We start from the raw sequence: 24,836 nt of genomic DNA on the forward strand, positions 1-24,836 counted from the left end.
CGGAGTGAGAATCCAAGAGGTGTGGGCTCTGTTGGATTTGGTAGAGGGAAGGAGGAAGGAATGATCGTTTACCACGACCAAGCAAGTGGGAGATATCTAAAGTCTATCGATAGACGGGTGCTTGATCATTTAGCAAAAGGTGCACGATCGTTTAGTAAAAAGGGTCTGATCGTTTAGACAATCGTTTAGTAAAATCGCTTGGGCACGCGATAGTTTAGAAAAGTCTATGTGATCGTTTAGGTAATCCGCGCGTGTACATGATCATTCAGGACAACTTGAGCTATCGTGTAGGCTTTCGTTTACTAGACGATGGGCAGTGTACTAAATCGGGGAGCGATTATCTGATCTCTTTGCAAAATGAAAACCATTTTCATTTTATCCTTCAGTTATGAAAACTAATTGCAACCTCCCACTATCTCATTTGGTTACGGAGAAAAAATCGCGAACAATTATCTTATAATTGTTTAATTAGAAATAAATATAATCATATTATATTTATAACCTATAGTTTAATATCACATCATATGCAACATATAAACCATAATTCTTTTCTCCTTCACTAGATATAAATCATATATATCTCATTTTCATCCAATTAATGTATCTCATACATCATGTCAACTATATCATATATAATCGACCAGTTTAATCATTATCATATATAATCAAACTCCCTCTTGTCAATTTGAACACCCAAAAACTGATTTTCAACTTAAATCCATTGAGCTACCAATGAGACCTTATGGACCTGTGACTTGAAGCTCCAACGATACTTGGATATGGACCTGCGGCTTCGTTATGATGGTGTCAAATGACATAATCTTGTAATCATTATATTTTTGTTATATTCAGAAAAATAAAATTAAAAGTTATAGAATAATATTTTTCAAGTACTATCATGCGACCAAATTAATATTAAACCTTAAAAAACAAGAAAATCATTTTTAATTAATTAAAAATATTGAAAAAGTATCCCAATTCCAATTTCCAAACAAGTATCCATCTAAGAAAACAAAATTCGATTTCAGTTCCTTCGTCGAAGTCGATTTGTATGTGTGCTTTGGCTCTGTTTCTTGCGCGCTCTGTGATCCCAACGGCAACATGGACGATGAATTGCTAGAGCTTCAGAGACAGTTCGAATTTGCGCAACAAGCCAAATCAAGCATTCGACTATCGGAAAGAAACGTTGTGGAATTGGTCCAAAAGCTTCAAGAGCTTCGTATCCTCGATTTCGAGCTCCTCCACACCGTCACCGGCAAAGAATATATCACTCCTGTACGACTATGTTTCTCTAATCGCATATAATTTTATTCAATCATACACTTGTTAATCGCATAATGCAAACAATTTTATTACAGATATATCTGATTATGTTAAACTGATGAATGCAATTGAAATTTCGTTAACTTGTCCAAATTGTACATTTTGAAGCTGCTTGGTCTGATTTTGCTCCCTCTTCGTAAGAAGCTTACTTCTTGAAATGTGGGATATATGCCAGTATCGACTTGGGATATATTAGGTTTTGAACAATGTGTTTTGCTGAAATGGAAATCTTCAAATTTCTTGTGTAATTTCTTTTAGCTGGAAGGAGAGATTATCGCAACTCAATTCTAGTTCATTTTGGACTGCAACTTCTTTTGTTCTAATGGCTTTTAGTACAAAATAGGAGCACCTGCGGCGTGAAATATTGGCTGAGATTGAGAAGTTAGGACGCATTTCTTTGATAGATCTTGCGGATACTATTGGTGTGGATCTATACTATATCGAGAAGCAAGCTGAACAGATTATATCAGATGATCCACGACTTACATTGATTCAAGGGGAAATAATATCTCAATCTTATTGGGATTCTGTGGCGGAAGAAATAAATGAGCGGCTTCAGGAGTCTAGTCAAATTGCTTTGGCTGAAATTGCTGCAGAGTTGCAAGTTGGTTCTGAATTGCTTGCATCGATGTTGGATCAACGGCTTGGGACGCTGGTAATTTCTGTTCTGCTATTATGATCAGCCAAATTTAGGATAAAAGTAAAAAAAAAATTCCCTGTGGTTTTGTGAATTTAGGTAAAAGGTAGGCTCGAAGGTGGTCAGCTATATACCCCAGCATATGTTGCACGAGTTTCTGCCATGGTTCGTGGTGCCACCAGAGCTATTACTGTTCCGACAAATTTAACTGTCATATGGAGCTCTTTACAGCAAATCTTGCAAGGCATTGACGGAGCTAGTGGCATAGCTGTTGATGGTTCATTTTTCCAGTCCCTTTTTAATGCAATTGTCAAGGAAAATGAGATTCTTGGATCACTTCGCGCTGGTGTTCATTGGACACCAAATGTATGCAATTTGACTTTCAATTTGTACATTTGCGTTTTTTATGGGAAATTTTCATAGATAAAAAAATGTTACAGAAATAACAAAAAAAAAAAAAAAAATAAATAATAAACACTGATAGACTTCTATCAGCGTCTATTGGTGATAGACTTCTATAAATTTTATCATTGATAGACACCGATAGACTTCTATCGGCCTCTATAAAAAAAGATTAAAATTTTGCTATTTTGTATAAATAGTTTCCCTTATTTTTCTATTTTTCAAAATCCCCATTTTTTTTTATCGAATGCTTATTTGCAGTTCAGTTATCTTCATATTTTTTCATGAGAAAAGCATGTGCTAGCTGATTGTCTGCTAATCATGGTAGTTATTTTTAATTACAATGGGGGGAAAAAAAACTAAAGTAGTTGGCAAGAAAGGAGATGAAAAAGAAAGAATCTGGGTTTATAAGAGAATAGATACGGCAGTAGTCATATATAGATTTCTTCAGTTCCTCATCTATATTTGAAAATCTAATGCAGTTGTTTGGTTAATGTGGAATTATAATGCAGATATTTTCCATTGCTCAAAAAGAATCCATAGATTCTTTCTTCTCACAGGTACAGAGCTCTTATTATTCTACTGTATTTATGTTGTGGAATTATGAGTATGAATTTCTTTCTCATTTCTAGAATCAATTTTGTGTATCAATTCATTTGAAAGGAAACATGGACTTCCTTTATGATACTCTTAAATATGAAGCTTGCGTAAATATTTGATTTTCATCCTGCTTCTATATGAATTTCTTTAATTACTCTCCTTAGTTTAGGTCAACTGGTCAATTAGTTAACTATTTTATAATCTCTTTTAGCTTTGAAGTGGAAGCCTTTATTTTTCCTTCTCTTTTTGGTAATTTTATGCTATTTATATGTTTGTCATTCTTAATAATAAAACACATGCATGGAGGTTATATATATTTTATGGTCAGTCGAGTGCCTAACCTTGCACATCACAGAATATACATTAAATCTTTGTAACTTATATACATATATTATAGTCAGTCCTAGTATCCTAATATTATTTAGATTTTAGATAAAAAGGTAGGTTATTTTATAATATGGGCGCTGTAATGACCACGAACTTTAGAAGGAAGGTTATGATTTGGTGGGCCAGGCAAAATGCAAATGAGTGGGCAGGATACAAATGTTAGGAACCAATGTAATATGGGCTACCTTTGTCCCACATCGGTTAGAATGGGATGACCAATGTGGTACTTAAATGCTTTGCTCTCTCACATCAAACTCATGGAAAAACTGAAGGGTTTGAAGTTCTATATTACATTATTAGTATTGTGAAGCGGAACAAAGAATCTTTTAGGAATGTGATTGATATGAAGCATAATATTCTTCAGCAGATCGTGCATATTGTTGAAGTTGAAGAGCAATGGCTTATTTCACCTAAGGTAATTGATGAAAAAACAAGGTTAAAAGCTTCTTTGCCGAAGTTAACCATTAGCGAGCAGTGGATTTTGAGGCAAAAGTGTAAGATAAAAAGGCTAAAAGAGAGGGATGAAAACACCTCCTTTTTTCATAGATGGTTTTTGGCAATGAAAAGTTGAGCCTTTATTGCTACTCTTGAAAGCGAGTCTGTGGAGTTGTTATCCTTTGAAAAAGAAGTAGAAAAAAAGATTAATGGTTTCTACCAGAATTTATATAAGACAGATAATGGGCCTTAGTTTACGGTGGATGGGATTGATTGGGATCAAGCGGTGAGTTTGGAGAGTTCCTTTGAAGAGGAAGATATCCGTTAAGCGATCAAAGAAATGGGCATCCTCAAATCCCCTGGTCTAGATGGGATGACATGGGAGTTTATAAAAAAAGAAATTGGAAAAATTTGAAGGCTGACTTAATCTAAGTGTTCCATGAATTTTTTGAAAATGACATCATCAATAAATGAGCTAACAACCAGGGTTGCCGAAATAAAAAGAAAAAATGCTCTCCCCTCTCTCCTCCCTTTCTCCCTCCCCCCGTGCCCTCCTTTCCGACCACCCCACCGGAGCTCATCATGCCCTCCCATGCCTTCCTTCCCTTTGACCGCCTCCCTCACCCTCTTCCTTTTGCTCACCCTCCAGCCCCTTCCCTCCTCCCGTTCTTCTTTTGTACCCTGTTTTTGCCCTGTTTCCAGCCATGGCCTTTAAATCCTGCCGCATCCTTGACCACACCTTCCTTATGGGGCAAGAAGGATCCGACTTCCTTTTAAAATATTTAAAGAAAGGACAGTCCATTCTTCTCTCCTTAACCTCAACTAAATGGCTCTTTGAGAGTTTTCGTACTTCTATATGGTTCCACCTTTGAATTCTTCTTATTAAAGGAAAGAGTTGATCAAAGCTTCATAAGGCTGGCCAAATTTCGTGCAAAGGAGAAATGGTTTGTAGAATGTGCTGTTTGGCCAATCACAGGAGGAAGAAAGAATATCTATGTCCCATTCGGCATTGAAAAAGCAGGTTGGCAAGATTTTAAGGATGTGATCGAAGGCTGCATCCAAAATTTCAGAGCACCCCCTGATTTCCAAGTTAGTTCTCCTTCACTTTGTCCCTCCCCTATTCAGAGGCCGGCCAGTAGTAACAGTCCTGCTCTCCCCTCTTGTGGTAATTCCTCTTCCGAACCTTTAGAAGCTCCCTGCTCCCCTTAACTTCTCCCCTTTCACCTTCCCCTGTTCCACCCTCAAAGAATCAAAGTAACCGCTCTTTCTGGACGAAGAAGAATTGTGATGTTTTGCCTGAAGATTTTAGTAATTTATGGATTATTTCAAGACTTCTTGCATCAAATGGGTGGAAGGAAATTGCCAAAGAACGAAGTGTCTAGGCACCAACGTTGTCATCAACCCTCTGTTTGCAGACAAGGCCCTCGTCAAACTCAGCCAAGGAGACCTCACCGAAAAAGTGCCAATACAGGGCAAATGGATTAAGTATGGCCCTTTTCATCTTCTACTGGAAAAATGGAATCCCCTTAGTCATGGAAGACCCTCAGTAATGCAAGGTTATGGGGGATGGATTGCAATAAAAAATCTTCCCCTAGATTATTGGTGTAGAAGTGCCTTTGAGCAATTGGGCTTATTTTGGTGGACTAACTGCAATTGCTTCAGAAACTCTTAATCTCATCAGCTGTTTAGAAGCTAAAATTCAAGTCAGGAAAAATCTATGTAGATTCATGCCAGCCACCATTGAAATTAAGGATGAAATTCGTGGAAGTTTTTACTTAAATTTTGGTGATATTACTTGCTGTCATCAGCCTACAAAACTACCTTTTAAAGTTCTGTTTAAGGACTTCTCCAACCCAATAGATTTAGTTCGAATACAAGAAGTCCTGAAGGATGAAGGTGTCACTTCCCAAATTGATTTAATTGATTTATCCGATTGGTCTTTCCTATTGTCAACCAAGTCCAAGCCAAAGTTCTCAAGAAGTCCAAATGCAAGAGCGGAAAAGAAGGAGTTCCATAAGCCACAGACTTTGAATTTCAATAGGGGAGAATCAGGGGAAGACGAAAAGTCACCACCTTTGGGTTTAATTAGTAATAACCCAGAATTTCAAAAGTCTTCATCCTTGAAAGAGGAGTTAAACCGCCCTTTTAAGCCCTGACGAGGGAAATCTATCAAGGATGGAAGTTGAAAAGTCCCCCTCCCCTGCCTTGTAGCTGCAGTCCTCCGAGAGGAATTTTTTTAAACTAAAGGAAGTTGAAAAGTCTTCTGACTTAAATGCACCACCAGCGAAGGCACCTAGTGTTAGTACTAAGGCCCCTCGTGTTCCACGGCCCGACTTTAACTCGCCTTCTGCCATTAAGAAGAAAGAGAAGGGATTCCCAGCTGACCTCTCCCTTTTTGAAACTGAAAAGACACTCGCGCCAAAAAGAAAAAAGAAAACAAAGTTATTTTTCCCTTGCAATGTGGTGCTCCCTTCAGCCTCTTCCTCTTCTGAGCATGCCTTAACCACATCCGAAACCCAAGCGACCTTCAAGCCTTTTTCTTCTCCCGTCCCCTGCCTCAGCACATAACCATATCTCCCCCTTTTAAACCAACCCCACCCCCCCCCCCCCCCCGTCCTAACAGAGCAGCCGATTCCTCTGCCTATGCGTCCCACAAGCCTCCTCCTCCCTTTAGTACTAAACCACCTCCTAAACCCTACAAAGCAAACCATAAGCGGCTGCATAGAGCACGCCACCCCTCTTGCCTCTTCAAAACTTTTCCCAAGCATTTTATCAAAAGAAAGTATCTAAAGGAACATTCCAAAAGCCTTGGCTTCACCCCCAAATCAGTGTCTGGTTAGCTCCAAGAAGCCAGGAATCCTTCATTTCCAGAACACCCTCTTTTTACAAGGTCAGAAAGTCAAATTTCTCTCCTCCCATCCAACCTGGAGGGGCCATTCCTAAAAGGAACTCCCAATTTTCCCCCAGAAGCTTCAGTAATCAAAGAGAAGGATAGCCCTCTTGACTTCCCTTTCAGTATTAGTAGTAAGGAAACTGATTGGATCAACAATTCAAGAGATCAAGAAGAGCCAAAAACAGAAGCATCCTTGCTTGTTGACCAAAATACTCTGTTTCAAACAGAGGAGGACATTATTTTTTAGGTAAAAGCCCTTAGTCCTACCCACCCAACCCCCCATCAACCCCTTCTGACCTCCCAACACATCTATTGAGTATAGTCACTAATTGCAACCTAATTCTGGATTGAATTTTGGTTGGCCCTGAACCCTGATTTCGAAAAAGATGAAGATAGTATCCTGGAATACAAGAGGCCTCAAAGATAGTAATAAAAGGCTGGTCCTTAAACGATTCCTAAAGAAAATTAACCCCTCAATAGTGCTAGTTCAAGAATCCAAAAAAGAAAATTTTGATGCAAGTTTTATTAAATCTATTTGGAGTTCCAAAGATGTCGGATGGGATTTTGTTGAATCTTTTGGTGCTTCTGGCGGATTGTTGACAATGTGGGACACAAATATGATTTCGGTATTAGAAACCCTCAAAGGTGGTTACTCCCTTTCAATAAAATGTACCACTTTTTGTAAAAAGATTTGTTGGGTCACTAAGGTATATGGGCCAACCGACTACAAAGAAAGAAAATTTATGTGGGAAGAACTACTTTCCTTGGTAGCTTATTGTGAAGAGGCATGGTGCATGGGTGGTGATTTTAATATCAATAAGATGGGCACATGAGAGATTCCCCTTGGGTCGAAGCACTAGAGGTATGAGAAAATTTAATAAGTTCATTGAGCAAGCAAAACTCATGGAAATTCGGTTGAGTAATGGGAACTTCACTTGGTCAAGGGAAGGTGTCACTGTTTCAGGATCCTTAATAGACCGGCCCGAATTTTTTCAGATCACTACGCAATTTTACTAGAAGCCGGTTCTTTCAGCTGGGGTCCCTCATCTTTCAAGTTTTGCAATAGTTGGTTACTCAACAAAGAGTGCATCCAAATTATAGAGAAAGCATGGTTTGACAGTAAAGCGCATGGATGGGCTGGATTTGTACTAAATCAGAAGCTGAAAGAAGTCAAAACAGCAGTAAAGGTGTGGCATTACAGCAATAAGGAAGAACTAAAAAAGAAAGAGGAGAGGCTGCTAGCAGAAATTGAAAAATGGGACACTCTTGCTGAGATTTCCCCCCTTTCCAGCAGTGACTATGCAGTTCGGTCTTCATCAAAATCAGAACTTATGGCCTTATATAGGCGGGAAGAAATCAACCTATTACAGAAAAACAAGTTAAATTGGCTCAAGCAAGGAGATGAGAATACAAGCTTTTTCCATAGATTCTTGGTAGCAAAAAAGAGGAAAAACTTTATAAATGAGTTAGTTGATGAGCAAGGAGTGCCAACAAAGTCGAGTGCAGAAATTGAAAGCCTAATAATCAATTATTACAGCAGTCTTTTTCTAAAATCCCCAGGGCAGAGGCATCTTCCAATAAACTTAGATTGGTCTTGTGTGAATTTGAATTAGAATCTTTTCTTGCAAACTAATTTTTCAGCCACAGAAATCTTCTCAGCTATAAAAGCCCTTGGCAAAAGCAAAGCTCCAGGCCCCGATGGCTTCACTTCAGAATTCTTGCTGAAATTTTGGTCTCTTCTAAAGTCAAGCTTCCAAGATACCTTTGATGACTTCTACAAGAATGGTAAGATCAATGCTTGCATAAAGAACAACTTCATATGTTTGATCCAAAAGAAGAAAGTAGCAATTAAGGTCAGTGATTACAGACCCATTAGCTTAACCTCCTTAATATACAAAGTCATTGCTAAGGTGCTAGCTGAGAGATTGAAAGGGATTATGCCCAACATTATTGCTCCCTCCCAATGCATTCATAGAAGGAAGACAAATTTTGGATCCCATCCTTATAGCCAATGAATTTGTTGGAGAGTATACAAAAAAGAAGAAGGGAAGGATCCTTAAACTTGATATGGAGAAAGCATTTGACCGAGTTAATTGGGAAAAGCAAAGCTCCAGGCCCCGATGGCTTCACTTCAGAATTCTTGCTAAAATTTTGGTCTCTTCTAAAGTCAAGCTTCCAAGATACCTTTGATGACTTCTACAAGAATGGTAAGATCAATGCTTGCATAAAGGACAACTTCATATGTTTGATCCAAAAGAAGAAAGTAGCAATTAAGGTCAGTGATTACAGACCCATTAGCTTAACCTCCTTAATATACAAAGTCATTGCTAAGGTGCTAGCTGAGAGATTGAAAGGGATTATGCCCAACATTATTGCTCCCTCCCAATGCATTCATAGAAGGAAGACAAATTTTGGATCCCATCCTTATAGCCAATGAATCTGTTGAAGAGTATACAAAAAAGAAGAAGGGAAGGATCCTTAAACTTGATATGGAGAAAGCATTTGACCGAGTTAATTGGGATTTTCTAGAAAAAGTGTTACGGTCCAAGAATTTCAATCAGAAATGGATAGAATGGATCATGGGATGTGTCAAAAACCCACTTTACTCGATCTTCATTAATGGGAGACCAAGGGGAAGAGTGGTTGCTTCAAGAGGGCTAAGGCAAGGTGATCCCCTCTCCCCTTTCCTTTATCTTCTAGTCAGCGAAGTATTGAGTGCTTTAATTTCCAGACTCAACCAATCCGACATTATTGAAGGTTTTTTATAGTAGGTAAAGAGCAAGTTCAAGTCTCCATACTCCAATTCGCGGATGATACCTTACTGTTTTGCAAATATGATAGTTCTATGCTTTTAAAACTTAAACATATATTGGAGTTCTTTGAATGGTGTTCAGGGCAGAAGGTAAATTGGGATAAATCAACCCTCTATGGCATCAATGTGGACGATAGTGACCTCTTTAATACAGCAACATCTTTGAATTGTACGGCTGACCATCTTCCTTTTTATTATCTAGGGTTGCCTCTAGGGGGTTACCCGAAAAAAGCCTCCTTTTGGCAGCCGGTCCTAGACAAAGTACAAGCTAAACTTGACAAGTGGAAGAGATTTAATCTATCTAGGGGAGGAAGAGCCACTCTATGCACTTCAGTCCTCTCAAACCTTCCAATTCATTACTTGGCCATCTTCCTCATGCCCGAAGGAGTAGTATCTAAAATGGAAAGGATAATACGAAGCTTCTTTTGGGAAGGCAACAAGGGCAGCAAGCAAAATCACTTGGTTAAATGGGAATTGGTTAAAAAACCTATAGCAGATGGTGGTCTAGGCCTTGGTGGTTTCAGATCTATGAATACAACACTCCTTGCTAAATGGGGATGGAGATTTTTCAATGAGGAAAACTCTCTTTAGGGCAAAATTATAAGAAGTATTCATGGTAAAGATGCATTTGATTGGCATACAGCAGGAAAAGGTGGTAGAAGCTTGAAAAGTCTATGGATTAGCATCTCAAAGACTTGGCTTAAGGTAGAATCTTTGGCCACTTTCAAGCTTGATAATGGCAGCCGAATTGCTTTCTGGTTAGACACTTGGGAAGGATCTTCCCCTTTCAGCACCCTTTATCCAAGCTTATTCAGAATCACCATACTTCCCAATGGTTCAGTTGCTGATCATTGGGACAGTAGTATAGCTTCTTGGTCCATCACCTTCCGAAGGTTGCTCAAAGATGAAGAAGTGTTGGCCTTCCAAGACTTGTTGGAAAAAATTGTAAGTAGAAGTCCTTCTCACTCTTTTGATAAAAGAGTGTGGTCCATCTCAACCATTGGCCTCTACACCGTTAAATCCCTTAAAGTATACAAACACCATTCTCCCCTTGGAAAAGCCCCTCTTCTCGGCTATTTGGAAAACAACGAGTCCAAGAAGAGTCAACATTCTCATTTGGATTATGCTTTTCGGTCAGCTGAATATAGCTGAAGTTCTTCAAAGAAAACAACCAGCATCCTCCCTTTCTCCCTCAGCTTGCCCTCTGTCTCCAACACAGTGAGGACTCCCTTCACCTCTTCTTTACTTGCCCTTATTCAGATTGGTGCTGGAAAAAACTGCTGTGTTTTTTCAACTTTTCATGGACCTTGTGCAATGATTTCAAAAGCAATGTGTTACAGCTCCTAGCCGGCCCTAATCTCCACAACTCCACCCGTCTGCTATGGTGTAATGCAATAAAAGCCCTCTTGGCAGACCTCCATAACAAAGCTATTAGATGCCAAGACCGTTTTGAAGCCGCCCGCCGTCAAGCCTCCTCTTGGTGCATCCTCTCCGATCCCTTCCTTCCCTATAGTCTTTCAAATTTCAATCTCAACTGGGGGGCCTTCATCTTCACCCCCCCTTCGGACAGCATTAATCACTGCCAGATTTCAGCATTACTCATGTTCCAGCTTTCTCTCTCCCCCCCCCCCCCCTCTTCTTTGAACTTTTTATTTATTTCCATAAATTTTAGGCCACTGTGTTGGCTTTGTTTTTAGATCTTTATTTTCGATTTTACTACGGTTATTGTTCCCTCATTTTGTAATCTTCTTATTGTCTTTCCCAGTTATAGGTTTGAATTGGAAGTGATGAGGGTGCTAAGGGAGTGTCAACCTAGTTAAGACGTCCGGGTGCACCTCCTGATCCTTTTAGAAGCACTTGTATTTCCGTTTTGCTCATTGTATAACTCTCTTGTACTATGAGCCTTAGCTCTTCTCTATATATTAATATAATGAACCGTTTCCTTTTTTTAAAAAAATAAATGAGCTAACAACATTAAGCGTCGGAGGCCCTTTTTTAGTTTTTTGGTGGTATGCCCTTTGAAGGGCAAGCAAAGATTCTTTGGTCTAGTGGGGTCTTTGCTCTTCTTTTGAGACTTTGGTTTGAAAGGAATTCAAGAATCTTCAACAACTATGAGTCCAATGGGGAGGTGTTTTGGGATCCCGGATCCTGTCATTCTTTGTGCTTCTTCTTGGCCTATTAATCTAATTTTTTTTTGTAATTATAGTCTATCTCAAATTGTCATCAGTTGGGCTTCTTTTTTTGTAACAATTTGGGGTGTGGGGATATCTCATATCCCTCTCTTTTTGTAACCAATCTTTTGATAATGAAAGTTTGTTTCTGAAAAGAAAAAAAAACCCCTAAGAAGAAGATTGTCCCGAGAGTCAGTGACTTTCGACCCATAAGCTTGATCTCCCCTTCGTATAAAATCATAGCATATACAGCTAAAGTTCTTGCTGAAAGACCTAAAAAAACCCTTTCTAATACAATAAGTGATTGTCAGGTTGTCTTTGTGAAAGGCAGACAAATATTGGATGCTATCTTGGTGGCGGCTGCAGAGATGGTAGAAGATTGAAAAGCTTCTAACTTTGTCCTAAAGCTTGATTTAGAGAAGGCTTATGATAAGGTTAGCCGAAATTTCCTTGATGCGGTTCTGAAATTGAAAGCCTTTGGTAGAACTTGGAGAAAATGGATTAGGGGTTGTTCAAAGTCCACCAACTTCATTTTGTTCAATGGAAGACCGAGGTGAAATTTTCAACTTCTAGGGGTCTGAGGCAGGGAGATTGATCTCCCTTTCTTTTCACCATTATTGGAGATACTCTTAGTCTAACAATTCAATTTTGTCTTGAGAAAAGGATTTTGAAGGGTTTTATTGTCGTGAAAAACACTGAAGTTATCATTCTTCAGTATGCTGATAAATGATAATACAGTGGTTTTTTACCCAGATGAGACTTCTCTTTTGAGAAATTGGTGGGATATTTTGCATATTTTTTGGGATGGTTCTTGTCCGACGTTGAATGTGGCTAAAATCTCACCTATGGGTTTCAATATGGGTAAGGAGGAAGTTGAACAATAGGTCGAAGCGTTTTAATGTAAAATGGAAGCTTTTCCAATTAATTACCTTGGTATTCCTTTAGGCTGGAATCACCGCAGAAAATCTTTTTGGGATCCGTTGATTCACCAAGGCAGTTGGATGTTTGGAGAGGTTTGAATTTGTCTAAAGGAGGGAGAGTGGCTCTTGTGCAATCAGTTCTGAATAGCTTACCAATTTATCTTTTCTTTCTTCTAAGGTCCTCGAAGTTGGTCATTCATGTGCTGAAGAAAATTCTTAGAATTTTTTTCTGAGTTGGTGGTATGTACAAACCGGGAAGCAATCTTGTTAACTGGGAGTAAACAACCTTGCCTATTCCCCTTGGAGGGTTGGGGGTCGGGCCTCTAACACACTGCAACCCCTCTTTCTCACCAAATGACTGTGGAGATTCAGGCAAAGCAAATCCATTATGCAAAAGGGTTATTGCTAGTATTTATGGGAGGCCCCTTTTGGTTGGGCAACTGTTGAGTTTAAAAAGAAAAGCAGAAATAGTTCGTGGTGGACATTGCTAAGAACTATCTTCTTCCTTTCTTTCTTTTCTTTTTATATTTAATTTTTTTTTTTTAAAGAAAAAAAAAAGAGAAAATTTCAAGATGAATTGTGGGAAAACCATTTGCTTTTGGGAAGACATTAGTGTGGATCAAAACCTCTGAAGGAGAAATTCCCTGACCTGTTTGTTGTCTCTCACAAAAAAGAGGCCTCCATTTAGGATTGTTGGGATAATGATAGACTAGCTTGGAATGGGCCTTTGAAGAGCTCTTTTTGAGAGAGTTAAATAGTTGGGTAGCTTTGGTAGATAGACATAATGTCGTGCAGCTGGGGGAAGGAATGGACAAAATTTTATGGTCCTTAGAGGTATCTGGAAGTTATTCATGTAGATGGCTTTTCAGTCTCTTTCTTATAAAATTCCCACTTTTGATTCGAACCTAATTAGTTCGTTTTGGAAGAACTAATGCCAAGAGTGTCAAAGTTTTTCTTTGGTTGGTGGCCTTCAAAAGTCTAATTATTGATGATAGATTGCAAAGAAAATAAAGAGGTTGGTCTCTTTCCTCGTGAAGGTGTAGGCTGTGTTTAGGAGGAAGTGAATCAATCGACCATTTGTTTCTTCATTGTGTTTTTACCACTCAGGCGTGGAATTTTCTGGAGGGGCTCCTGGGGATTTCTCAAGAAGGTGGATGACTGGCTTTGGGAGGGAATGAATGGCTGGAATTTAAAAGGAAAAGCCAAGGTGGTGGGGAGCTATGTTTTTAGAGCCCTCCTATGGCATCCTTGGAAAGAAAGGAATGCAAAAACCTTTGAAGATAAATCCTTACAGTTTGATATTTTTGTAATTTTCTACGAAATTCAGCTTCTTTGTGGATATTGTTTCATACTAAATTATTTTCCAATTATAATCTATTGATCTCTAGGGAGGTTCCTCTACCCCGGCCCTTAGGTTGTACCTTGCCCCTTTTTGGAATATACTGCTTTGATGTTTCTTATAAAAAAAAGTGCATAATACATATACTATCTTATGTATTAGGTGAGTTCTTATTAATATTTTGCCTAAATTTTCTACTATCTTTCTTTCTGCTTTCATCTTCTCCCTCCAAATCCATATGGAAAGGGATTTTTTTCATCTCTTATCCAAAAACAAAAAATGTACTTCCTCTCATTTTATGCTAGAGCCTATTAGTTACACTTTTGCAAGATTTAATTGTGCCTATAACTCAAAACTTGGAGAAGTTGGGGCTTATGAGAGCTTTGGGAAATATTTTTCCTCAGTAATACTATATGCTCATTTATGTTATTTTATAATTTAATGCAGAATTCTGTTATAAGCTATGATTTTCTGCGAAAACTGGGGATTCCCAACCCCATTCAGTTCTTGCAGGTATTTAATTTCTTTTATCTTGAGTTTGTGTTTTAAAATAATGGAATTTCTGTGCTTACATCATAAACTTATGATAGAGATCTTTCCTCATTCTAGTCCAGATATCCTGATGGAATACCTTTAAGCACTACATTCATTCATCCTTCAATAATTGAAATGTTGGATTCTACCGTTGAAGATATCCTTGAGCGTGGTAGCTGGTAAGGCTTATCTTGTTGTAGATTTGTAATATAGTTAACTTGTCTTTTGTATTTGTTGTTCATAAATATTTGGAAACCATCATGGGTTGGCCTAGTGGTAAAAAAGGAGACATAGTCTCAATAAATGACTAAGAGGTCAAGGGTTCAATCCATGCTGGCTATCTACCTAGGGATTAATTTCTTATGAGTTTCCTTGACACCCAAATATTGTCGGGTCAGATGGGTTGTCCTAGGAGATTAGTCAAGGCACGCATAAGCTAGACCGGGCACTCATGGATGTTAAAAAAAAATAAATATTTGGAACTAATTTCATTTTAAAACATTATTTAGACCTATAAATACCCAAGGGCTGAAAGGAACTTGATAGGAATGTCTTACAATAGATTTTCCTTTATTTATAACTCTTTCTTAATGATTAATTTACCTTTTATGTAAACAGTTATGTGCATGTTTTTGTTAGACCTCCAATTATAAATACATATAAGAGAAAGGGTAGAAAGTGAATTGTACCTAAGATCCTAAATGAAGAAGAGAATAATAGTGTAATGGGGGGAAATAACCATGAGAAGGGACCACCATGAGGCTGTAGGAAGGTAGGATGACAGTGAGGAGGGACCACCATGAAGCTATATAACTAAATAAGGAAGGTTGCAGGAAGGAGGGATTTTAGTAAAAGGCTGAAATAGCTTTTTGGGGAAGGAGAGTCTAACAGCCCTCTCGAATTGGCTGGTATCGATTGTTTTCTTTCTCTTCTACATTGATCTACGTCCTTGTGTGAAGATCGAGTACTTTTTCATTTCCCTTTTTGTACTGGCAATACAAGCCTTTTTCCATATATCATTATATCTACATCAGAGCTTGTGCTCTGTTATTTGTCTTGGTTGTGTTAGGTTTTACTGAGTGCAGGGAACAGATACCTAACAGTTTTCCTTACATGTGTTTTCTAATGGTGCAGGACCAATTCTCTTCTTGTACTTCCTTCGTCATTTGAGCCCCAAGATGCTTCTAAAATTTTGTTATCTTGCCCATCTGTTCAGGTAGCTCTAAAGGTGAGCATAATTGTGAAGTTGTGTTATTGCTCATTTAACAACATGGAGAACTATAAGATTGTTATGTTTCTCTTGCTTTGCAGTCTAATAAAGCTCTCATATTTGGAGATTCATTTATATTCAGCAATATTTTTATCAAGGTATGGCTTTTTCTTTTATAATTTTGTTGTCCTTCAGTTTCATAAAAAGAATCTACGGATTCCTTCCATCTTAATTTGAGTTGTAATTCATTACTAGATGTTAGTTGCTTTTTATTGGTGCAGGGATAAACACCCTTTTAATCATTTTAGCTTGTCTTATTTAGTCTCCAATTGGAAATGTTTCTTGTAATTGCCTAATGACTTTTGGAGTTCTTCCATTCTTCATTAATCGATGAAATGTTTCTTATCTAATAAATAAATAAATAAATAATAATAAAAAAAGATGTTAGTTCTGTACTAGTTTACAATCAGTTAACTAGTCTTGCCAGGATTGCTAGATTATACCATGCTGGAAAAGTGCTTGGGGACTTTGGAGGGTGAGTAAGGTTTGTGGTTGTTACATGATAGCTTCGGAGGTTGATTGTTGAACAAACTTTATCAACCATTTTGAATGATTTGAGCGTTGCATTGTAGATCTCGTCATCGGACTTTAACTTGACCTATATTCTTTCCTTTGTCTCTTATCTCTCTTCTCTGAAAATTAAGGAGTTTGCATTTGTAGCCACATCCCCAAATTATGTGAAATTTGTGGTCAAATTTCCTAGAAGATGATGGATAAATGACTCTTAAAAAGTAACATAAAACTAGTATGGAACATTGAAAGAACTCTTGAACTTAGTTCCATTCTTTTACTTATTTGTTTAAATTGGTATATTACACAATCTTGTATCTTCATACCAGGATCTATATGGTCGCATGGAGAAGGAGATGGAGACCATAAATGTCCCAGGATCTTCTACTGGCATTTCTTCTGTAGATTCACTGAGCAGTAGTAAATTTGGAAATGATCCAAGCATGTCTGCTGAGTCAATTGAAACGGGAAATGATATTGGTAAAACTGGAGAGATCGTGGAGAAAAAGTCAAAGAAAAAGAAGGGTAAATCATTTGGAAATACTCAATCTATAGCTGCCGATGGTGCTCTAGATGACCACGAAACTTCAATGAAATCCAAGAAAAACCAGAGGAAAGCTAAGGCTACATCCAATGTGCAAGTGGCAGAGACTAAAGCAGGGGGTAAAAAGGAATCAGTTAAAGCAAAAGAGAACAATATTAATTACCCTACCGAAGAATGGGTTATTGAGAAGATCAAGACGCTGATACCTGATCTTGAGGAACATGGTTTGAAATTTGTTTTCAGTGGAACTCAAAATTTTGTAGTATTTTGCTTTCATTTTGGTACTTGTTCTGACATACCAAATTATATTAGGCATAGATGATCCTGCAATAATCCTCCAACCTTTGGTAAATCATCTTAGACCTATGCTGAACAATTCATGGAAGGAGAGAAGGAAGGCACTATTTACGGAAAATGCAGAAAAAATGAAACGCTTACTTGACAATACCCAACAGAAACTTGACGAGGTAAATACAGTTATATTGCCCTATGTTGGTGGTATCATATGAATATTTGATTTCAACTTTGCATTCATTCTGTTTTTAACGGGTAATAAGTTTGTGAAGTTTGTGATATATTATTGAAAACCTACACAGAAGAAAATTGTATGTTAAGCGTAAGCTTGCATTTTTCCATGCAGCCTTTCTTAAATTTGCAGCTGTACGAAAAAGCTTTAGATTTATTTGAAGATGACCAGTCAATTTCTGTAAGTAAAAAGTTTGGTAAATAATTTTATAAGAGATGTGAATGTGAACTGGGTATGATCACAAAAGGGATATTGATAATGCTTTTACAGGTCATTTTGCACCGGCATTTGTTAAGAACAACAGCTGCACCAATCGTGGATATGCTTTTTCATAACTTGGTAAAGTTATAAACTCTTTTAATACTTTAATTGGATCCAGAGTGATTGATGAGATAATAATTAGTATTTTCTTTGTGCTGTGGATTTCTAATGTAGGACTTGTACAAAAAGTTGAAGAATGGAATAGAAGTTGCAGAATTGCAGAATTCTGAATCAGTCTCACTTAATACAGGAGAAAGAACTACAATTGTATGAACAAAAACCTTTACATGAATCATGATATAACAATTTGGAAAAGAAAAAAAAAGGACAGATTATCATGTTCTTTCTTTCTTTTAAAACATCTAAGACACTTGAGCTTGTTTTCATGAAACAATATGTTTAGAGTCGTAATTATGTACCTGTGCTTTTTAGGCTAAGAGCTTTCCTGGATCTCTATCAAATAAGGCTGTCACTGCAGCTGAAGCTTTGGAAGGGAAGGTAAGTGATTGATTGCCAAGAAGATAATGGTCGTTGTGACATGTATATTATTATTTTTTATTTGAAATAAAGCAAAACAAAATAAAATAAAAACCTATTGTTGAGAAATTGAGAATGATTTTCAATACTTTGGAAAATTTTTTGTTAGATAATTTGTCATATTTCTTCTTCCACATGGTCTGTCTCTCTGTCTTTTTGTTTTTGCATTTTTTTGCATTTTTTGTTTTTCTTTTTTGTTTTTTTGTTTTAAATGTTCCTTGTATTCTTTCGCTCTTTCTCAATGAAAGTATAGTTTCTCATCAAAGAATACTGATTACTAAAGTCCTTGTCTGTCTTTTTATTTCCTTTTTTCCATCTTGTCTTATCTTCTGTTCCTAGATTTCGACAGCCACCTGCCAACATCTGTGAACTCTGAAATTGAACATTAAATCTCAACAAAATTTTCTATTGTTGTCTAACATCACTGTCACTTTTTTCACTCACATTTGTTTGTTTGTTAGAGAACAATGCGATACCATTTCTTTTCATTCTTTTTTAAGAATTAAATCAAATTATAAACTTCATTTTCAATCAGGTATGTTCATTTTGTTGTACTTGATTTAATTGGAAAACTTCATTTAGTACATAAACTGAATATTCAGTTCAACTTAAGTTGGATTTTGTATTTTATGCCTTTTCAAAATGAATAAATTTTACAACCATATTTATTTTATTTGAAAAGATAAATTAACATGTTTTTTTTTCTAAGTTTCTTCCTGCAGCACTAAAGCTTTATTCCTTTATCGCTAAAGTTGCCACTTGTTTGGTTTTCTGAAATCATTATTTTGGCTTTTCAGCATAGTATTGATTCCAGCAACTGTACTCGTTGTAGATATAGCGTACCTGTTTAATGCAACTTATCTATTGAAGAAGCTGGTGTATCTGTGTTCTAGCATCTAAGTACTAATTAATAATTTGGAAGGACAATGTATGTGAATGTTATGACCCAGAGTTTTAGTGTTCTATTTAACAGCGGGTGGAGACCTTCATAAGTGCACTGGGGGATTTAGTAGAAGAGAGGTAGCCTTTGTATTTATTTAGTATTTACCTCCATAAGAACGTAGTCATTACCACACTTTGCTGAGCATATGAATCTGCATTTGGTTCAGTGGATTGATCTTGAAAAAACTTGACAAGAAATTGGAGAGGACTCTTCTGCATTCATATCGTAAGGTAAGATATTCTGTAAGTCTGATTTTATTGTTCCAAAGTTTGAGACTTTTGGACTCCCATTACTACGAGATTTTATCATTTTACTCAGTTTTTTTCTTTCCAAATAACGATTTCTTTCATAATACAAATGTACAACATTGGTTCTTAAGTAACTAGGACTTAAAATTTCAATTTAGGAAAGAAGTCTATATTAAGGAAAGAATATTACATCTTACTATCTGGAATTATAACAATCATAAAGACCTAACAGCTAAGGTAAAAAAGGCAACTGTAGATTATTTATAATAAAGTTGTTAAAATGAGTTCTCATTCGACACTCTTCCTCAATCACTATTTTTTTTCTTCTTTTTTGTTTTTCAATGGTCAGGAGTTGACATCTCAAGTTTCTGCTGAAATGGATCCAATTGCTCTTCTACCCAAAGTTGTTTCTCTTCTTTACATACAGGTTCGTTAAGCTTGACTATAAAATGAATTAAACTAATTGTTCACATAAATCTCTTTGCTCTTCGGCTTGTTGATCTGGTTTTCTTTTGAATAGATTCATCATAAAGCTCTTCAAGCTCCTGGAAGGGCAATCTCTGTTGCTATTTCTCGCTTGAAGGTATGTTTTCGTAAAAATTGATTAAAAAATGATAAATTTGTTGCCTGGTTCGTAGAATATCCAGCTGTTATCTATTTTTTTTTATCAGAGTAATTGTGCTTGTGGAAATGAAATAGAAAATTATTGTGCTCATATGTTCATTGGGTAAGAAACTTAGAGTCCGATTTATAGACAAGATAGCAAGAATTTCCTGTTGTACTCATGGAAACCAAAATGTCACTATATTTAGCTATTCATGCTGTTGGGCCTTGCTGCAAGAACTACTGTTTGCAGAACTTAGTGTTAGGGCTATGAAAAGCAAGTTTTTTATGACTGAAAATGGGGAATAAGTTGATTTAACTACTGGAATTACACTTTCGAGAGGTAGATTTGAGATCTTTCCTCTTGGTCATGCGACACATGCAAAAGATAGGATAAAGTGACTACAATACAAGTAATTGGTCCATATAGGTTTAAAAATCTTTCTTCAATCATTATGTTAGAGCATAGGTTTTTATCTCCGTACTTAATATTTTCAAATTAGTTGCTGCAATTTTGTAGGTTTGGTTGAGAGCAATATCAACAAGTACTGATGTGAGGCGGCTAGAATTCTAGACTAGACTCAAGCTTTTGAACTAGTTTTGAAAACAATACTTGTTTGGCTTTTTCATTTTTAGGAAACTCTGATCTTTTTTAGACTGAACAAAAAAACAAAAAAACAAAAGGAAAAAAAGGAAAAATAACCAAAAAAAAAAAAAAAAAAAGAGGAGGGAAGGGACAGAAGGCACAAACCCTGGGCTGGGATGAGGGAAACAAATCTTGTTGGGCTTTTTTATTAAGCACTACATTTAGACTAAAGACCGAATTTCATCCAAACAAAATGAATTTTGGAAATAGAGCTATAGTTTTTTTTCTTTATTTCCTTCCGCTACTCCATGTTAGCTAGCATGTAATCCTCAAGGAGTCGTAGATGCTCTCTTCAAATAATTTTGACTGAATTTGAGGGAATTCTTCTCAGCATGAATTTGCTGAGAAGACTAGCTTTCCTTTTATTAATATTTTGGAGAAAATGCAACATAAACTGTGCTGTTGGACTTAGAATTACTCTCTTATTTCCAAAGGAGGTAGACATGCCTATATTCAATCAATTCTCTCTAGTATGCCACTTTACTTGCTTTATTCAAATTACCTTGTAAGGTAGCCAAGTTGATTGAAAAGTCCTTCAAAGAATTTTTCTAGGAAGGTGCAAAGGTTGATGGTAGTATGCACAGTGTCAATTGAGAAAATACCCAGTTAACCCTCCAAATGGGTGGTCTGGGAATTGGTAGTCTTAAGCACATAAATTCAGCATTATTAGCCAAATGGATTTGGCATTACCTCTGTGCGGAACAAGCTCTTTGGAGGAAAATTGCTTAAGCAAAATATTATCCAACCCTTGCCAACTATCAGTGACCTATTTCTTCTACTCCTGATTCAACCAAAGCTCCTTGGAGATCCATTTCATCACTGAATACTTTGGTTAGGAGTCATGCTGTTCTTGTCATTGGTGATGGTCAACGGCAATGCACTCTTTTTTGGCATGATACCTGGTCTCGAGGCGCTGCTCTTGCTTCGCTTTGTTAACCCCTTTTTTTCTTATCCACTATTCCTAGTAACTCAGTGACTAGCATGTGGAACTCTGAAAGAAAATCAGGCTTGGAACCTTGGGCTTTGACTTCATCTTAATGAAGTGGAAATTTCAGAATAACTCACACTGTCTACATTTATCTTTAATCACTTTAAATTCGAGTAAGGCCTCTTGAAGTTGGCCTCTTGATCCATCCAAATACACAGCTTTTGGAGTAGTTGCTCCAGATTAGGGGAAGGGAAAACAATCCTCTGTTTATAGTGTTTGGAAGGACAATTATCGTAAGATAATCTAAGCTTTTTTATGGTAGCTTAGTCATGGTGGCGTAAACACAACGGGTTGCCTTAAAAAACCCTTGTTATATTTCTCTTTCTTCTCCTTGGTGTGTTATGTGCAAAACTCGATCTGAGTCTCATTGCCACCTCTTTAGTACTTCCTGATTTGCTCAAAAGTAATGTAATACTATTTTGGAGAGTTTTGGGTGGTTTATGGTTAGACCTGGAAACATCAGTTGATCTCCTCTCTTTGATTTTTGTGGGACACCCGTTTCCAAAGATGACAAGTAGACTCTTTGGATTGCTCTCGATCGATCCTTTCTTTAGATTCTTGGGCTTGAACAGAATGGATGAATATTCAGTGACAAATCTTCATCTTTTAATAGCTTATTGGATTTGATCTTTTTTTAACTTTATATTGGTGAAAACACATGCATCCTTTTGATTGAAGCTTTCAGTCTTTCTAATTTAGTTTCTAACTGGAGAGATTCTATCATAATCCTGCTAAAAATTCTTCTCCCTTTCTATTTCATATAAATTATTTCTCGCAAAAGGAGAGAGAGATAAAGCTTACCTTTAATTAATAATACTCGGTCAATGATGGACAAAATAATTTGTTACAAAGGCAAATTATGGCATGGAAAAAAAAATCAGAAGAGCATGATTATTAGTGATTGCTCAACGATGCTCTGCATCTTCCAATGCAAATTCCAGTACATTTGGAGAGAGAACGAACAAAAAATATCCAGCTTATTATTCAGACTGTCAGCTCAGCTGCTGCTTTCAACATCTTCCAAAGTATTTGGTTTGTAAATATATGACTTTATGTTCAGTTCATACTTGCTGTTGACTCGTGAAACCTTCACTTTTTGATAGACTAGCCGGCTAGGTTAATCTGTTATCATGCTGTTAGGATACCACCTAACAAGAACACTCAAGAATAACAATGAATGACAAAGAACACTAAAAGATAGATTTGTATTACGATATCAACGAAGAAACTACAATATACCATAGCCTTTTGAGAGGGCAACTCTCTCCCAGAATTTCTTAAAGGAAATCCCATAAAATTCTTCAAACCTTTCTCCCAATCCACTCCCTCTATTTATAACTAAAAGCTCTAACAAATTTACTACCTATTTACTAATATACCCCTTCTAATAGCCATACTAATATTTTACTAATAAAACTACTATTTCCATAACTAGGGGTCTTCCACATGCATAGATTGAATCATTAATTTCATTTGGGACTGCTAAGGCTTCCCCTCTCTGAAGTTATGTGCTAATTTTCAGGATAAACTGGATGATTCGGCATTCAAGATCTTATCAGATTACCAAACTGCAACAGTGACCCTGCTGTCTCTTATTTCAGCTGCTGTCGGTGATGTAAGTAGTATTTTTCCTTCTCAGATTATTGATTTAGCATTTTGACCCTATATGTCTAGACTTGAGCAAAGAGAACAAGAAACTGCCATTGTGAACTAGGAAGACTGAAGTCTTAAGATTTACTAATGTGTTTTTATCCAACATGTAGTAAGCCTCCTGACAATCCAAATCTAGCTGGATACATGCTAGTTACATTAGTGTTAGAGGTCTATAATTCTTTGTTCATTTTATTTTACCATAAAGTCAAACCATACTTGTCAAATGAAAAGGAAAGAGAGGAAAATTATCTGATTTGATAACTATTTGGTTTTTGAAAATTATACCTGTTTTCTCCCAACTTCTTTACAATAGTTTTCATCTTTCATAAGTTCATACTTGAATTTATAGCCAAATCCCAAAAACAATTTTTAAGGCCTTACTTGATAACCATTTGTTTTTTATTTTTGGTTTTTGAAATGTTAACACTATTTTCAATCCACCTATAAGTTTCTTTGTTTTGTTATCTACTTTCTAACAATTTATAAGCTTAATTTTCAAATATCAAATGTTTGTTTCATACTCTCTATGCACTTATATACTTGTCAACGGAGAGAAAAAAAGAGCTTCTACGTTATATATAATTTCAAGTTCTGTTTAACTTCTATTTCTTTATTCTCATTTAAATTATTTTTTCCTCACTACTCGGTGCATTTTTTTTTTTTCACATACTTTTTCTCTATGCTCACTCTTTCACTCACTGTCAACCTTCCCAGCAAATTGTAATATATTTATTATTTCTAAAATAAAAATAAATACATTTATAGAAATTACTTCCTTTTTCACTAAGTGATTGCTTAGGGACCTTAGCGTACGATCTGGGCTGTTTCCCTCTCGACTTTGGATCTTAGCACGCCAAACGTATGTCAATCTTAAAATACTTAAAAAATCCTAAATACAAAATGATTGTGAAGGACATGACATTTTAGTAGAACATAGAAATTTGTTATCAAACATACCTTAAATAATACGTAAATTTGGTTTTGTTTTTGTATTTTTTTCCTAACCATGGTGGTGTGTTCCTGATCTTGTGTCGCTAAAACTATACAATTTAGTGAATAATTTTATGCAATTTGATGAATAATTTTGTAGAAATAATATTAAGATTCAATTATCTTCTCAAAAAATATATATTTATATATATATAGTTCAATAATCTTTTCAGTTTATCTTTTTTCATGTTCTCAAAACAGGAAGCCTTTTCATTTCTTTTAACCTGGGCGTTAGAAATTGCTAAAGAATACACTAATCAGTGTTGCTATACATGTAATCTTTCAGGAAGACGACTGTTCATCTGACAGAATATTGACCAAAAGGGAGTTTTTGGAGAGTCAAATCCCAGCACTTAAAGGGTTGGTTTCATCTACCTAATTACATCATACGATCGATGGTGTCTTGTGGTATCCTATATTGCAAATTTTCAGTAAGTTCTCTAACCTAATACCCTTGGAAACAGAATCACATTGGGTAGCAACACATCGTCTAATGATATCAGAACTCCTTTGACATAATTTTAGGATGACCGACGGTATGTTTTACGTGTATGATAAAGTCGAGAAATTATTGGAATTGGCCTTAAAAATGTGGTTGATCACTCGCTCACTTGTTTGATAAAAGAAACCGCTATAAATAATAACACCATAGCATTTTAAACAA

At 36.5% G+C, this 24,836-nt stretch overlaps 1 protein-coding gene across 2 annotated transcripts; it reads left to right on the forward strand.

Annotated features, from left to right (window-relative positions):
* The first annotated feature begins 911 nt into the window (after nt 1-911).
* On the forward strand, nt 912-24,836 carry LOC120083067 (E3 UFM1-protein ligase-like protein). 2 transcript variants are annotated; one of them, XR_016531265.1, is made up of 20 exons: nt 912-1,275; nt 1,667-1,978; nt 2,060-2,326; nt 2,875-2,922; nt 14,367-14,432; nt 14,529-14,632; nt 15,588-15,681; nt 15,765-15,821; nt 16,563-17,001; nt 17,090-17,244; nt 17,418-17,483; nt 17,574-17,642; nt 17,739-17,831; nt 17,997-18,062; nt 18,899-19,121; nt 19,211-19,274; nt 19,642-19,719; nt 19,813-19,875; nt 23,052-23,144; nt 24,459-24,836. XR_016531265.1 is itself a non-coding variant. In XM_039038596.2 (20 exons), the coding sequence occupies exons 1-20, from the start codon at nt 1,102-1,104 to the stop codon at nt 24,549-24,551; spliced, it is 2,448 nt and encodes an 815-aa protein (XP_038894524.1). In that variant the 5' UTR covers nt 912-1,101; the 3' UTR covers nt 24,552-24,836. The 2 variants fall into 2 exon arrangements, 1 of the variants encoding a protein (XP_038894524.1); XM_039038596.2 differs by having other exon boundaries at nt 19,075-19,121.

Source organism: Benincasa hispida, chromosome 8 (genome assembly GCF_027475165.1).
Source record: "Benincasa hispida cultivar pf3 chromosome 8, pf3_genome.v1.1, whole genome shotgun sequence".
NCBI classification, from domain to species: domain Eukaryota; kingdom Viridiplantae; phylum Streptophyta; class Magnoliopsida; order Cucurbitales; family Cucurbitaceae; genus Benincasa; species Benincasa hispida.

Bases quoted from the DNA above. Each gene is read 5' to 3' on its own strand.
- LOC120083067 (XM_039038596.2), top strand. From the start codon at position 1,102: ATGGACGATGAATTGCTAGAGCTTCAGAGACAGTTCGAATTTGCGCAA. The intron at 14,433-14,528 runs GTATTTAATTTC...TCCTCATTCTAG, and splicing joins ACCCCATTCAGTTCTTGCAG to TCCAGATATCCTGATGGAAT. The intron at 18,063-19,074 runs GTAAGTGATTGA...TCTATTTAACAG, and splicing joins CTGAAGCTTTGGAAGGGAAG to CGGGTGGAGACCTTCATAAG.